This window comes from Phaeoacremonium minimum, assembly GCF_000392275.1.
Source record: "Phaeoacremonium minimum UCRPA7 unplaced genomic scaffold PA7_03_scaffold_582, whole genome shotgun sequence".
Taxonomy (NCBI): Eukaryota; Fungi; Ascomycota; class Sordariomycetes; order Togniniales; family Togniniaceae; genus Phaeoacremonium; species Phaeoacremonium minimum.
The window spans coordinates 101536-117231 of record NW_006921484.1 but is presented as its reverse complement, the minus strand read 5'-3'; the positions used below and the strand labels follow the sequence as shown (position 1 = coordinate 117231).

Below are 15696 nucleotides of genomic sequence, written 5' to 3'. Positions count from 1 at the left end.
GCCTCCCCCTCCACTGATTCAGTTCTTAGATTTGCGGTCGGTCAGAGGGATGGGAATCTGGGCAAAAAGCCATACCTGCTTCCATTCCCCCATTAAGACCCAAGAAAAGCAACGAGGCCAAACCCTGCTTGGTGGAGGCTCAACGGCGCTATGGCTACAGGGGCAAGGGCAAGGACAGGGCCACTGCCAAGGGGGGGAGGGGGCTTCATAGTCCATCCAGGCTACCCCTAAAAAGACTCTAGTGGTGGCATGAACCCCTCAGCCCCTCTAGAGTGCCTGATCTTGCCTGGTCTCATACCCAGATGCTGTGCCACAGCCTACATGTACATGCAGCCAGCAGCAACAGGAAGACTCAACCCCGCAGTGGCAGCAAGCCCAATCACCACTTGACAGCGGTTGAGGTAAGGCACTGCACTGCACTGCACTGCACTGCTCTGTACGTACTGCACTGCACTGCACTGCTCTGTACGTACTGCGCTGCGCTGCACGCTGCACCTGCAATGCACTGCCATGTAATGTCGCCCGGTCTGTTTGGCTGACATCACAGCACAGCACAGCACAGCACAGCACATCACATCATGTACCTTGTAGCACATGATGCTGTCGCCAACCTCACTTCAGCTCCCTCACAATAGAGCCTCATCCGCCCACTGTTTCTATACCGACGGAACATCGATGAGATGAGCCGAAACCCTCATATCGATGCAGCGCTTTACGCCTGAAACGACAGTCTGCCCTCTTTTTTGATGTTGTTTGCTCATTTCCGGATTTTACCACCTCCGGCATCTTGACTGCATAGCGTTGCACGTTTGGTGCCTTGTGCGTATTTTCGCATCAAGGCTGGCTTGGACTTATCAGCGACTAGTGTCGTGGTAATCGCTGTTCTTGGTGGGCTTCATATCTACGGTTTACTGCAATTGCAAGTGCAGGATGGCGCATCCGCCCTCATATGAGGACGCTGTGGGCCAGAAAGACTGGCTCGATGTTGTTGCATCTTACGTCGCGATTAAGGATTATCGCAGCCTCTGTCTCGTCTGCAAGCGCTTCTACAACCGCTTCGCCCCTCGATTATGGAAGGACCCGTTACAGACCGTGCGGGCGTTGGGGCTCGATGAAGGTGATGGTAAGGAGCCTATATTTTTGCCCTCGCCTCGTACTATGCTGATCTGCTTCTATCAGATCTGGACTGGTACTTTGCCTTGCTCCGGCGGATGAGACATGTGAGAAATGAGACCGCTCAGCTGGTTACGACTTTGGATTTCCGGCATTTCGCTGTCGGGACCTCCGAGTTCTATTCAGATACTACGGAAAGGAACATATCCGAGAGCTTCCGCTTCCTGGAGAAACTCTTTCCCAATTTGCGCTGCCTCATTCTAGATGGACATCCCGAGCTTGACCCGAGCTTGCTGTCAAGACATATCGCTTCTGACAAGGAGGCTGATATGTCTACCAGGCCGCTTGCTTTCATGAGCATGGCCCAGTGCCGCACGCAACTCCCCACCAAATATTTTGACAAGGAGTGGCTCACGGGTCTTGTGTATCTCGACATCTCTGACATGCCGGGTTCTATCAGAAGTCAACTTGAGCAGGGGTCTCTCAGCACCCAGAATCTCCCGAATCTCCGCATATTGAAGGCGCAAGGGCGAGAAATCGATGACTGGACAGCAGCCTTGCTATTGCAGACCTTCCGCACGCGGCTATGGAGTCTGGATCTTACACGAAACAACCTTACAGACGTTGTGGTAGACCATCTGATCACGCAGAGTTTTCCCGGGGCCTCATTGCATACAGATACCCATTTCTATTCGGAAGGGAAAATCACATTTCCCGTGCAAGCTGGTAGCGAATCCTATGGGGCCTTCACATTCATTGAAGATTCGATATGGAGCCGCAATTTCAGTCATCATGAAAAGTATCTTGCGGATACTCCGGTTTACTCCAATGAAGCAGATTTACCCGTGCAGGAAGGCACCTTGGTGCGGGCTGATGGTCGCTCCACCCCTAGACGAGACTCTGCTGATACAATCAAACGCGCTTTGGCTGGCGACTTAGATCACCCTACGCCAGAAATGTCAGAGCTCCATCACCTAGATGTCTCTCAAGGCCATGGCGGTATCACCCATCTCTACCTATCGGAGAATGGGCTCAGCTCGGATGGAATCCATCGTCTACTGCGCCACTCTCCCGGTCAATTGGAGCAACTAGATTGCGGCGTCATGTCCTTTTCACTGGATGAAGCGGTTTTGCCAAGCTGGTTGAGGAAATCCGCAAAGCTCTCAGGCATCGTTGGTGCTTCCCACTTGTTCCGACCAGTCGCTTCATCAAATCTCCGCGTCTTATCTATACACCATTCCCTGGTCACACAAACCCCAACGTTGGATGCGGATAATATTTCCCAAATGTCGAAGTTGTGGCTTGCCGAGACCATTCTCAGGGAGCGAATCGATCTAGCCTATCCCCTCTCTTTTGTGCCAGACATGAATCCACGCTTGTACTCCCTTACTCTGACTAGGATCCCACGCTACTCCACGGGATGGGTCACCAAGAAGCTAATCAACCTCCTGCGATTGGCTGCCGTTCAAGAAAGAGCTATTGCCGATTCAACAAGCTCGAATATTCGCAGGGCACCAACGATGGTGAAGGGTCTTAGACACATTAGATTGGAGTTTGACCCTGACCCAATCGACGATATCAGTGGCTTGGAAGATGAAGATCTAGATGCTGGCGATTTCGTCACCATGGCTGACGAGGAGTTCAGCTTCTTTGGCGATACTGGTTGGAGGTCTCTATCCACATCAAACTCTCCGAGAAGTGACGACTTCTCATCAGCGGACGCGAAACGTCAAGGCCCAAACGCGGATGAGAACCCTGAGGAACTTGACTGCCCCCCGTTCTCGGAGACTCAGGGTGACTATGTCGAGCACACGGGGTCATGGAATGGGCAGGACTTCACCATTCCTGTGTGGATCGGTTCTGGGGTGTTCAACAACCACCTAGCTGTGAACGAATACATGAAGAACCTATGCAACCCGGAGCTCCAGAGCGACATCATCCCTACATCGCCGAATCATGTCGCTGCAGGAGTCCCTCCAGGGTCCTACATCTACCAGAAAGCTTGGGATGCGATGTTGGCCCCTCCTAGATGGGGACGGCCACTCAGGTCAGATCTCACAAAGATGAAAGATGTTGTCGCGGAGCTCAAGAAATACCGGCTCGATACGCGCGCTGCGTACAAGCGTGCCAAAGATGCAGCCGGTGGCATTACTGTCCCTCTTGGGGAGCCTCACTTTTTCTGGAGTGGAAAACTTGAGGTGGCTCTGAATGATCACGCTGTTCACTCATCGAAATATTGGAGATGATGTGACAAGTATCAATTTAAGTTGACATTCAATGTTCATATCTACATTCATGGACAATATGTACGAAGTGCAACGGACATGATCGCCAGGGCGATATGACAACCATATGCCTGACCTCAGGACTTGCCCCTAGCAGTCTAGCTCACAGAAGCCGTGTAGGCACTTGTGCTGAACACGGCGTTCGAGCCCGTGAACGTCTCGGTGCCCGCTCCAATGCTCGTCAGATACTGGCTGGTCGGCAGCCCCTGGTTGCTGGTCAGGTACGAGATGAAGTTCTTCAGGTCGCCGCTGAAGTTGGACTGCGCGCTCGACGCGACGAAGCTGAAGACGGTCTGCACGCCGTTGCTGCCGCTGTACAGCTTCCAACTCACGCCGCCGATCGTTGGCGTGGCGATCGTGCTGCCCGTGGAGGAGATGGGGCCCGCGCCGCCCAGCGCGTTGAGCCAGATCATGATCTCGTACTGTGAGGTGCCGCTGGCGGAGGACCCGGTGAAGAGGTCGTATGCTACGTTGGCCACGACTGATGTGCCGGTGTAGCTGCCCCGTGTTAGTGCGTGGGTGCGCTCTTCCAGGGCTCAAGTTGATTCTTACCTCCACTTCCATGTGGTTGGGATCTTGGAGATAGCAGAGAGCTGCTTGGGCGTGAAACTGACGACGGCATTGGCGTACGACTTGACGCTGGACGAGCCGCCAGCCCAGGTCCAGCTCGTCGACCAGACCAGGTTGCTCCCGGACATGCCGGTGACGGTCGTGCACTGCGAGCCGGACGTCGCGGCGGACATGCCCCAGAGGTCCTGGTATACAGTGTATCCTCCCGTGGCGAGCGAGTCCCATTGTCCGCACATGGTCGTGGCTCTCTCCTGGAGGGACTTGGTGGGAGCTGGAGAGGCGGCGGCAAGGCCGGCCAAGATGCCGGGAGCAAGGACGGAGAGCTTCATTCTGGGCAAAGCGTATTCACAAAGACTCTGGATGGCACAAGAGGTCATGGAGGTTTAGCAGAAGGCGTCATAACAAAGGACATGATGGCACATATATAGCAGATGTACTCTAATCCTACGAATCTTCAATTATGCGAATGGAGCCAACCAGCCGGAGGAGCGTCCAGATCTGGACATGAACGTATCACTACATGGTTAATCCAGGAAGCAGCATCACGAGAACTCCTCTCCTCTCCAGTCCCGACGCTGTTCATCCGCCTCTATATTCTCAATTATCCCGTCGGTTTCTATCAAGGCTTGACGTCCTGACGTGACATCGTGCCAGGTGCGTGGGACGTTTTCCTGGAGACCCGTTGCAAGTCCCGGGGGCCTGGGGACTGCGAGTGCGGAGAAGGATGCCGGGCTGAGGCGATCGATTGGCGGAATTCTCACGGGCCGGCAATCAAGCAGAAACGGGCCACCTCGGAGGCCCGCCCGCCCGCCTGCTGGAGGGGAAGGAGGACCCCCCCCCTTTCATGACGGAAGTATTAGACTGGTTCATGATTTCCCGGGAATGAGGTGTGGCTGATCGACAGGACGTTTCCGCAAGGGAGCGTTTTGCTTTGCTTGGCGGGACCCCAAGTACCGAGGCCGCGAAGCGGAAAATGGCCGATGCCTGCTGCTGGAGCTGGTGGTGCTGGTGGTGCTGGAGCTGCTGGAGCTGCTGGAGCTCCTGCTCGTGATGATGGATAATAGTGTTATATTGCTTATTGCCTCATCCGAAAGAGGTGGCCGCCTACATGTCCTTTTTCAGCTGGTCTAGTCGCCTAGTCGCGGCTAGAGAATTGAGCCAAGCTGAAGAGCGTGAGCACTTAACCCCTTACTATCTCATTCGAAGTGTCTGAGGTTTCCAAATACGATCGTGACCAAAGTGGGTTCTTCGGTGGGGAAGGCAATGGAGACCCCTTCCCGTCTGCTAGTCTGAGGCTATCGCCAGTGCTATACAAGCGGACGCAGCTTGTTTCAGCGGAGTTGCCGGCCTCGAGAGAGTGAAGGGGGCAAGCAGACTATAGTACGAGACGAAAGCCCGAGATCTCCGATCGAGGTCGCATGTTTGCTTTTCTCTAATGAAGAAAGCTAAGATGAATCCATAAATCCTGTGGTTTGTGCGCAGTGAGACACGCGCTAAGGGTCACCGAACTCTATGCTATTATATGCAAGGCGTCTATGAGACAGGAACACAAGTATAATTACACCACAATGCCCCTCTGCGTCCAGCCCTTTCGGCCCTTCCAGGCCCATAGCACCAAGAAGCAGGCGAGCCAGATGCTGCCCGCCATGGCCCAGAATGTGCGCGAGTAGCACTGGGTGCCGTAGCAGAAGCTGTCGCCATCATCATCATCACCACCATCATCTCCGGGGAAGCCAGGGGACTTCTCAGCCCCAGCCTGATAGATTGCGGAGTAGATCAGACCCCACATGGTTGCTCCAAGCGCTGGGAACATCGCCACGATGCCCCAGTTCGTGCCAAAGTTTTCCACTCCCCAGATGACCGTGATGATGATTGGTGTCAAGCTGAAGATGGCGCCGTATCCGGCACCGATCAGTCCCGACACTATCCAGAACCGCTCGCCGTGTTCCTGGATTGCCCCTGACGCTAAGATGGCCATGCCAAGGGACATGAGGAGAGCGAAGAAGAGAAGGAAGCTGACACGTGATATTGAGAATCTCATCCTCTGCAGTATTGGCGCAGACGAGGGAATCTGAACGTGCTGAGTCTTGGGGCTCGGTGCAAGTAAATCAGTAAGCCCACCTGCAATGAGGCGGACGAACGTACTTGTCAAGCACACAATGAAGACATGTGTAGCCGCAGATGTTGGAACGCCAGATGCAGGCAACGTCGGAGAATAGAGTGTCTTGATGACTGTTCCGAGATTGTTGAGGAAAGCCTCTCCAGGACCAATCATGAAAAAGAAACCTATAGCAAATGGCCACATTGTACGATCCGTCAGGAATCGTCTGGTTTCGGCATTTAGCACGAAGTTCTTTTTGAATTGACGGTCATCCTCGAGATCCTTGGATGGGTCAAGTAGTCCGGCATCATCCTCTTCGTCCAACGGGTTCGGTTGCTCGATGGCACCGTAACCTGATGAGTTCCTCCCCGGAGTGAATAAGGCACTGCCATCCAACAGACCGCTTCTTTCTAATTCCTCGACTGCTTCATCAATGAGGTCCTGCTCATTGACAACACGCAGGGTGAATGTCCCGATAATTCCAACAACTACCAGCAGGATGGCTAGAAATAGGAAGAAGTGGAAGACATCTACGTCGCCCTTGGTTCCATCTGGCAGCCTCTCGTACAGCACTCGGCTGCCGAACTGGCTCAGCCACATCCCGCTGAGCCCGCAAGCCGCAATAGGGACTGCGAGAGCCAGCCCGCGATGCTTTCCCTTGCCGAAGTTCTTCGCGCATGTTGCAATAGCAGCCATGTAGAGGCAGGATGTTCCCGTTCCTATCAACAGAAAGGCGACAACCATCAAGAGGTACGACCAGTTCGTCGATCCAGCCCCGCTGCTAGCGCTCGGCTCCGTTGCGGCCCTCTTGTACAGTGTAGCCGCCAAGGCATACCCAGCCCCGAAGAAGACCGCTGCCATCAGCGACAGCGGCCGCGGCCCTGTGCGATCGCAGACATAGCCGAGGAACGGGACAGGCAGGTAAAGCGCGAACGACGCAGCGATGGCAACGCCATTGACCTGATACTGTGTGTAATGGAGCCGCTCCTGGAAGATGTGGCCGTACAGCGAGAACACGGCGACGGAGTTCGAGCAGAGGGCGGCGATAACGGCAGACACGAAGGAGATGCCGCGGGTCACAGCAGCGACTCGCAGCCGTCGCCGCCTCTCTGGGCTCGGCGATGAGTGGCGGATGGACGAGTTGGACGAGGCGGGGCCGAGGGTCGATGCTGTGTCGGACTGCAGCAAAGGAGTGGATGCGTCGTTGTCCGACGTCGATATGCCAGCCATAGCTTCGGCGAGCTTCGGTGGTTAGACAAGAGCTATAGAGCAAAGCACGGAGCTGCGAGGACGGACTGCGGGGTTTTCAGGATAATCCAGGGCACATCGTCACAGAGCCGATAGATCTATAGCGCGGATTGTCGTTGTATGTACAAGGGAAAAGGAAGATGGAGAGCGAACGCCCTGATACAGTGGTCGTAATATTGTAATGTTACAGGATTCCATGCGATGGATGGATGACAGACATGCTGACGGCGCTATCGGAGGAGTAAGGCTTACCGTCGACATGGAGCTTGCCAGCTGTCCGTGCCCGCCCACCTGCCTGAGACGGAAGTGTGGATCCAGGTTGATCCATCACTACCGCCAACGAACTCGGCCTGTCTACCCGACTTACACCTGTGAATATTATTGCAGTTTAGCCGGCCGAACACCCAAGAGCTGAATGGAGACTTGACGCCAGTAAAAAGCACCCTTTGCTGGCGTACGAGTCTGTGCATTATCACTTGAAGTGTACGGCTGTGACTGAAGTCCTATACTAAGCATCCTACTGGGCTGAGAAGCGGCCTGTCCTGGCGAGGTCTCCGCCTAATCAAGCAACCTGATATCATATCAAACCAACGAATAACTCTAACCCGGCCGTACAAAACAATTAGCGAAAAGAGTCTCGAGCAACTATGGCAGATACATTGTCCCAGAAGTTAGATGAATTGGAGCCGAATTTGCGCACGCCGAACCTCCTGAACCTAGTATCTTCTCTCACTGTCAGCGAGCTGCGAGTTTTGCGATCAAAACTCATAGAAATGCACTTCCAAACTGATATTATCGCCCGCCTTCCAATAGAACTACAGCTATGCGTGGCTGATCATGTTAGTTCTGGCGATGTATTCAGCTACACCAACGTCTCGCGAACCTGGAGACACATCTGGCTCCAGGACAAGCTCATGAACCATATCGTGGATAAATGGTATCCCGGATTATTGCAGCTTGATGACATGGGCGACAATTTGGAAGCCTACGAGCGTCGGAAAGCCGTATTCCTACAAATTCTGCAAAGGGATTCTCGTCGATCAAAAGGAAGATTCCGCTCCATTTTCTTTCATGGATTCCGGCTTGAAGACGACACCTACTTCAAGCTAGATGAAAAATTTCACTCTTCTAACGGATATAACGACATTTTGGTGACAACGCCATCAGACCGCGGCCTCGGTGGAGTTATCTCTTTCTATAGAGATGGGAAGCTCGCTTGGAGTCCGTCAACCCGACCGCCACCAGATAATGGAGTCATCATTCTCGATGATTTCCGGACCATGACACGCAAAATGTACAAGGTCCAAGGCACTTTGATGCAAGCCTTATCGATCTCACTGAGGGCCCTAGGGAACAAGCTAGTCGTCGGAATTGACTCCCGAGTCGCGTAAGTCACACGATGATCGAAGCAGCTCTTGAGTATCAACTGAATCTTGTCTTAGGCATGTGTGGCATATCGAGACGAATGAGTATCAAGCTGTCGCTCTTCCTTCGCGTATATACACATGTAAAAGTGAGGGCGAATATGTCTCATTTGTCACAGATGACGGGGCCGTCTTCATTTGGAAGTCCCACGGACGTGTTCTTGAAGTCGACATGACCAAGCCAAGAGCCATTTTTGCAAGTCTGGCTCAGCCTCACAAATTCCCATTATACAGCAACTACCCCGAATCCAGCAGAGCTATCATCCTTACACGAGCTCACCTAGACGTAATACTTCATCCTTCTGAGCCAGAAGTCTACTTCGTCGTCACGATGAACCCGATGTCTGGCGCATTGGTCGGCTTTGTCGCTGTTCATGAGTATATCAAGAACAAATACAGTCGCACCTATAAAGTCCAGCTCCCTATGCACCAAACTGCATCGCAGAGCCAACCGTTCCTCGGCGTCTTCTCCCTGCTTGACTGCTATCGTATCGATTCTCATGGCTCGTTCATGCTTGCGACTTTGACAGAGACCACCGCAAACAAAGTTCCACTATCGCTTTCAGTGACTTTCAATACTATCAAGAGAAAATTCTCTATCCTGTCACAAATCATTCCGCTGAAATCAGAGCATGCCTCCAACCGTCGTGACCTAAGGCGGGGCGTGCGCTCTCACTGCTGGCGCACTCAGACGACATTTTCCTTGTCGAACATGTGGGACCTTGGTTATCGACTTCCCCTGATCACTCTGTCCCCACCCGCGCAGAATCTCCGAGGGTTGTATCGTCTGCCAGGCGGGGTGTTACATCTGAAATCGGCCAATGTAGACTATGGGTTGGATCCGGTGCGCGGAAGACGCATCTCCTTTCAACACATGCATCTCATACCGGCCATTATGCAACGTCAACCGTTGTTCCCAATAGGTGACCGCATGGCTTTGCGGGGACCCCGTGGCGCTGAAAATGGATACATGATCGATGAGGCCGAGGCCGAGGAGCTGACACAGCCTGGGACATGTCGCGGGATATGTGGAGACGATGATTTCCTTATATTCGTTGGAGAGGACAACTATACCGTTTGGAGTTTCGATACCGACATCTTTCAGGACCTAGAACTCACAGCTCCCTAGATATTGATGTCCTTCATTAGCTCTAATGATATATGTACCTTTGCTGATAAGACAAAGATCTATGGGTCCTTGAAGTTCTCAAGACGAGTGACTGAAACGTTCAACGTGGTCTTCAGTTTTGGCTTCTCTTGAGCGTCTAGCAATGTTGTTTGGACTCATGAGCATGCTTCATGCAGGGCTGAAGCTGCCTGTCTCTTCACGCCTTTCGTTGCGACCATGACGGAGGTTCCAAGCGCCGACGACACCATATCCTTGTGCAAAAGTAATGGCCGTAACGTCCAATGTTATACCAAGCCTTCAGAAGATCAGTCGGGACCGTATACACTCTTGTGTTTGAGTACCCATTCTCTCAATGTGGTTTCGTCCATAGCGACCAGTATACTATAGCAAGTAGTGAGATGCTAATTGAGACCTGGATTGAAGCACAGAGGACTAGAGACATTTTATAAGTCATAGAAGTCAGGCCGTGGTGCCCGGTATCGGAGGTGTCATTCACGAATAGTCGTCCCTCAGGCCATTGGAGGCGTGTTTCCCTACACCAATTGGCGAACCATCTGGCGATTCCGGTCGTATCGAAATTGTACACACCATGTAGAGCCTTTATGATGACTTTTGAATTGTTTGGAGCCTCTTTACTAAGATCATCATGCCTTTTGACCATTATAGAGGTGAGAGAAGAGCTTCAGCGAGAACGCAAGGAACGCCCTGACCAGGACGCGGTCCTGCAGTTTCTCCGGAGCAGTTGAGGAGGGCCCTAGGTTCGAGACTCTTTCAGACAACTGTGGTCCGAGTCCTCAGGCATACAGAGGAAGGCGACTTCCTGTTGACCATGTAGAGTACGAACCGCAAGGTCTAGGAACATCAGGGACTTGAGTGACCCCCATTCACGATCTCCCCACCGAGAAAGGGGTAGAACCACAACGAAATGAGGCTGTACGGGGGTCTGAACGGGCCGAAATCCATCATTTCTCACCGTAAATTTTAAAGTTCTATGAGGTGTCGAAAAGCAGTGGCAAGGACTGAACAAGAGTTGCACAGGCAATTCAACCTCACGTGAGGTGGTGAGAAGATTGGCTAACATGACGGCTCGCAATTGGAAGAGACTCCAAAAAGCAGACACGCAGCTTGCATTGTGGCTCTGCAATTGCGTTAGCGGGCCCTCGCTGGGACTGCGATCTTAGCGTCGCCGTAGCATCTAGGGGCCACCCGCATTGCCAAGTCTGCCCGAAATGCGGGAATTACGGTCTGATCGGTGAGGGCTGCATGAGGATCAGCATTTTGGGCGGATGCGGTTTCCGGGACCCAATGACATGCATAGGCGACTGGGCGTGGGTATCGACGTTTCCTCATTGCTGACCGCATGTCTCTTCAATGATCGAGGGCTAGATGACGGCGAAAAAGGTGACGGTGGATTCGAGACGGGACCGTTCAGTCGATAACGGTTGTGACGGTGATACAACAAACCTTACAAGGCTATAGTACAGCATCGAAGCAAGTAATGGAAGCATTAAATTGTTACGTGACTAAATCACAAACCAAGATTGAACCCGAATGATGTTGCCGCCCATATCAGTATAACGGACACTACCTAGGTCGACTAGTGTTCCTTTGAAAGTTGACACATAACACAGGAACTTGAAATGCGCTGTGTGGGGTTAGCGATGGATGATGCGGATATGCTGCAGGATATGGGGGAAAGGAGACCCGTGAACCAGAATGCAATGACATGCTGAGAAGCACACCGGTTTTGCTCAGCCACATTCGGCGGGTGCGATCTTGAAACAGGAAATGACGAGAAGAGGAAAGCAGGTCCACGGGTGGGTTTGTGTTTGGAAGAGGATCGATTGACACTGGTCGAGTTATCATTGGAGAGGAAAAGAGCAAGTGGCTCTTCAGTTTGGCTGGGTGTCAGTGTGGTCCCATTCGACTTGATCTGCATATGCCGTCCCGTAATCCAATTGCCACAGAAACGAAGGCACTCGTTAAGTTGCAGCATATAGAGGACAAAGAAGCAGAAGGAACGTTGTTCGACGGTGAGGTGAAGTGAAGTGGACGGCAAACAAATTGGGGAGCACCTTCCTTGTGAATGCAAAACGAGAGTCGACGTCATCGTGGGAAGACATCTCAGTCGCACCTTCCAAGGCATCGTGAAATGGACGCGAGGAAGGTGGGATGCTTTGGGCGTTGCTGACCCCCAACTATAGAGACTTTCCCTTATAGCTACTTCTCAGGTGAGGTAACATCTCCAATAAGCCTGCTATTTCAGGCCCATCCAGAGATAATATCCAGCTGATTGGCGGCCCTTTTGGGAGAGTCGGTGAGGCGGCACTAGCGATTTGATGCTACTGGGAGACCACAAAGTGGTGATGCTTGCATGCCACCCATCACTCTCAATGCACTCGTACCCGGAGCTTAGTGAAGAGAGATCCCTGTCCTCTCCATGCGATCCGCGCCAAGCTTTCTGGCCAAGCCATGCCAGAAGCGGGCTAGAAGTTTAGAACGGCACTGTAACCGTGGGCCAGTGAGCCACTGGTGTCGACGTTTGTGGACTGGGCTGTCCACTAAACATCCACTGTTTGATTTCGAAACTGCACCCCAACTCCCAGCTGAGCAGGAGCTGCCCCTCCTTTACAACGCCCCTGGGAACCCGCGCTAGAGGAGGGCTCCCAGCGCGGGCACCAACCAGTCCGGCAGCTGCACGTAGTGCATCGACGTCAGTCAGGGACAAGCTGCGCACGCAGTCTTTTGGAGAATCCCCCCCGAATTCCCTCCTCTCGAGCTTCGCCCTCGTCTCCTTCCCCTTTCCTCCTCTTCTTCTTCTTCGTCCCTGTCTTGTCTTCTCAAGCTTCGTCCAGGTAGCGATACTCCAGGCAAGTCCCCTCTTGCCTCTTTTCCGAGATTACTGCCCATCGGAAGCTTGACAATCAGCCCACCATAACATCAGAGCTCTCGCATTCTCCCACCTCTCAACATCTCTCATGCTGACCTCTTTTGTTTATTCAGAGCCACCGTCGTTGGTATAAAGCTGCAGAAACAGAACGCTGCTTGAGCCATAACACTCACCCGCACGAGCACGAATTCCTAAGCATTTGTGTCATTACTTGCACAGTCTTCCTCGTACATTGTCTACATAATCCGTCACAATGGTGCATCTGACTACCATTCCTCATCCGGATGAGCTGGACAAGGACATCATCAAGGAGATCAAGAAGGCCCATCTCCAGCTTGCAAATGATGATGATTGCTTCACCACTTCTGTCTACGGCTCCAGGTTCGCCGCTACCGACCTACCGAAACACGAGATGCCAGAGCGTGAGATGCCGAAAGAGGTGGCTTATCGAAGTAAGCTATTTTGGAGCTCATATTCGCCTGCTACAGGCACGTTTGAGTCTTTAGGACGGACACATTACCCCTGACTGAGAGATCACTTGAAAGTGTCCCTAACGAAACGACCTGTTGCTTCTCATGTATTGTTATGGAAGTTGCTGACTTCAAATGCTGTAGTGATCAAGGATGAGCTCAGCCTGGATGGAAATCCGATGCTCAAGTATGTCTCGGGCACTTGGATTATATAATGCAGGCTAACACGGGACTTTTCTAGCCTTGCTTCGTTCGTCACGACTTACATGGTAGGTGCACCCAGCCGTTTTCGTGTGCAATATTCCAGGCATCGACCGGACGTTTGCATACAGTAAGGGGCAAGCTGACGTCATGCAGGAAGATGAAGCTGAGAAGCTCATGACCGAGTCCTTCTCCAAGAACTTTATCGATTACGAGGAGTACCCGCAGTCTGCCGATATCCAGAACAGATGTGTGTCCATGATTGGCCGCCTGTTCCATGCCCCCGTCGGTGCAGAAGAGGGAGTCGGTGCCGTCGGTACCAGCTGTGTTGGTAGCTCCGAAGCTATCATGCTCGCGGTTCTTGCCATGAAGAGACGCTGGAAGAACGCGAGAAAAGCTGCTGGGAAGTCGACTGAGAATCCTAACATTGTCATGTCATCAGCTGTACAGGTCTGCTGGGAGAAGGCAACTCGATATTTCGAGATCGAAGAGAAGCTTGTGTATTGCACCGAGGGCCGTTATGTTATCGATCCAGAGGAGACTGTAAACTTGGTTGATGAGAACACAATCGGCATCTGCTGCATCCTAGGTACGTAAATTGTGACCCTTGTCATCTAGCATGCTTACTTTATAGGTACCACGTACACGGGTGAATACGAGGACGTCAAGGCAGTAAATGATCTCCTCGTAAAGAAGGGACTGAACGTCCCTATCCATGTTGATGCAGCCAGCGGCGGCTTTGTCGCTCCGTTCGTTGTCCCCGGTCTAGAGTGGGATTTCCGTTGCGAGAGAGTTGTCTCCATCAATGTCTCGGGACATAAGGTGCATACAAGATCACATACAATCCACGTGAAACATTTGACTGACATCGTGCAACACAGTACGGCCTCGTCTATCCCGGTGTCGGCTGGGTCGTTTGGCGGTCCGCCGAATTTCTTCCGCAGGAGCTAGTGTTCAACATCAACTACCTGGGTGCTGACCAGGCCTCCTTCACGCTTAACTTTAGCAAGGGTGCCTCCCAGGTCATTGGTCAATACTATCAGCTCATCCGCTTGGGCAAGCATGGCTACAAAGCCATCATGTCAAACCTGACCCGTACCGCGGACTACCTATCTGATTCTCTTGAAGCACTTGGCTTCATCATCATGTCCAAGAAGTCCGGCGAAGGTCTTCCGCTTGTTGCATTTCGAATGACGAAGGATGAGGACCGCAACTATGACGAGTTCGCCCTTGCTCATCAACTACGCGTTCGAGGCTGGGTCGTCCCGGCTTACACGATGGCTCCACACACCAACGACCTGAAGATGCTTCGAGTTGTTGTCCGCGAGGACTTCACTCGCCCTCGATGTGACGCACTGATCTCTGATATCAGGCAGAGCATGTGCCTCCTCGATGACATGGACAGGGAGAGCATCAAGAAGCAGCAGGAGTTTATCCACAAGCACCACACCGCTTCCGGCAAAGCCACGCACAACCACCCTAAGTACAAAGTTAGTAACAAAAAGTCTCGCCCTATAGTTTCTTTGACCCCTCCCCTATCCTTGTTTTGTATCTCAAGGGTCCAGATTGTGCTAACCTGTGGATTACTTTGAATTGCTGCAGAAGGAGAAACATTCCATTCAGGGAAAAACCGGCAAGACCCATGCCATCTGCTAAGCTGCTTCCGATGGCCAAGGCACTCGTGCCCAAGGATACGAAAAAACTGGAGTTGGTGGTTCGGGTCGTGTGACGAGGCGACTTTTACGCAAACGAAGATGCTGGGTCTCTCGAGGTTTCCCTGGCGGAGTCCTGAATGCACACCATAGGTCTGGGAACTGTTGTTTGGCTCGTCTGGCTTATGCAAATCAGGTAAATACTGACGCAAGGTTTTGTATGGAATGAGCATTGGCTCGCAAGTTTACCGGCAATCATTGGTCAATAAGAAGTGGCATTGCAGACAACGGACATAGAGATGAATATATGATCATGTCAAAACTTATTTGAATCATTGGTGATAAGTTCAGTAAAACGCACCACAATTTTCGACACGTTGAAGGGTGGGTCTAGTAAGTGTCATGCTTCGAATATTTTGAATCATTTAAGCTGCGATCCCCTTAGTATAGCCTCCTTGGGATTCTACCAATGGGCAAAGCTCTATTCGTTACTTCTGAGGTGGTGATCGGCCTTGATAACCTGGAAAGTCGGCAATATGCTTACCGCTAGCAGTTCGCAATATTGCTCATTGTCTTAAAAAAGTAAGTATAGCCATAGCGTCGTTACACAATC

General features: G+C 52.3%; 4 protein-coding genes across 4 annotated transcripts; 2 read left to right on the top strand and 2 right to left on the bottom strand.

Annotated features, from left to right (window-relative positions):
* Positions 1 to 2477: 2477 nt before the first annotated feature.
* UCRPA7_8199 (putative leucine rich repeat domain containing protein) lies at positions 2478 to 3359 on the top strand (the record flags this gene model as incomplete). The annotated part of the gene is made up of 1 exon (XM_007920718.1): positions 2478 to 3359. One exon carries the CDS (start codon positions 2478 to 2480, stop codon positions 3357 to 3359), a length of 882 nt encoding a protein of 293 aa, XP_007918909.1.
* A 137-nt stretch (positions 3360 to 3496) lies between these two features.
* Positions 3497 to 4297, bottom strand: UCRPA7_8198 (putative xyloglucan-specific endo-beta- -glucanase precursor protein; the record flags this gene model as incomplete). The annotated part of the gene is made up of 2 exons (XM_007920717.1): positions 3497 to 3896; positions 3951 to 4297. The coding sequence occupies 2 exons, from the start codon at positions 4295 to 4297 to the stop codon at positions 3497 to 3499; spliced, it is 747 nt and encodes a 248-aa protein (XP_007918908.1).
* Positions 4298 to 5526: 1229 nt separating this feature from the next.
* UCRPA7_8197 (putative mfs monocarboxylic acid transporter protein) lies at positions 5527 to 7299 on the bottom strand (the record flags this gene model as incomplete). The annotated part of the gene is made up of 1 exon (XM_007920716.1): positions 5527 to 7299. One exon carries the CDS (start codon positions 7297 to 7299, stop codon positions 5527 to 5529), a length of 1773 nt encoding a protein of 590 aa, XP_007918907.1.
* A 5714-nt stretch (positions 7300 to 13013) lies between these two features.
* Positions 13014 to 15087, top strand: UCRPA7_8196 (putative glutamate decarboxylase protein; the record flags this gene model as incomplete). The annotated part of the gene is made up of 7 exons (XM_007920715.1): positions 13014 to 13212; positions 13375 to 13417; positions 13472 to 13499; positions 13588 to 13983; positions 14050 to 14253; positions 14313 to 14921; positions 15034 to 15087. The coding sequence occupies 7 exons, from the start codon at positions 13014 to 13016 to the stop codon at positions 15085 to 15087; spliced, it is 1533 nt and encodes a 510-aa protein (XP_007918906.1).
* Positions 15088 to 15696: the final 609 nt, after the last annotated feature.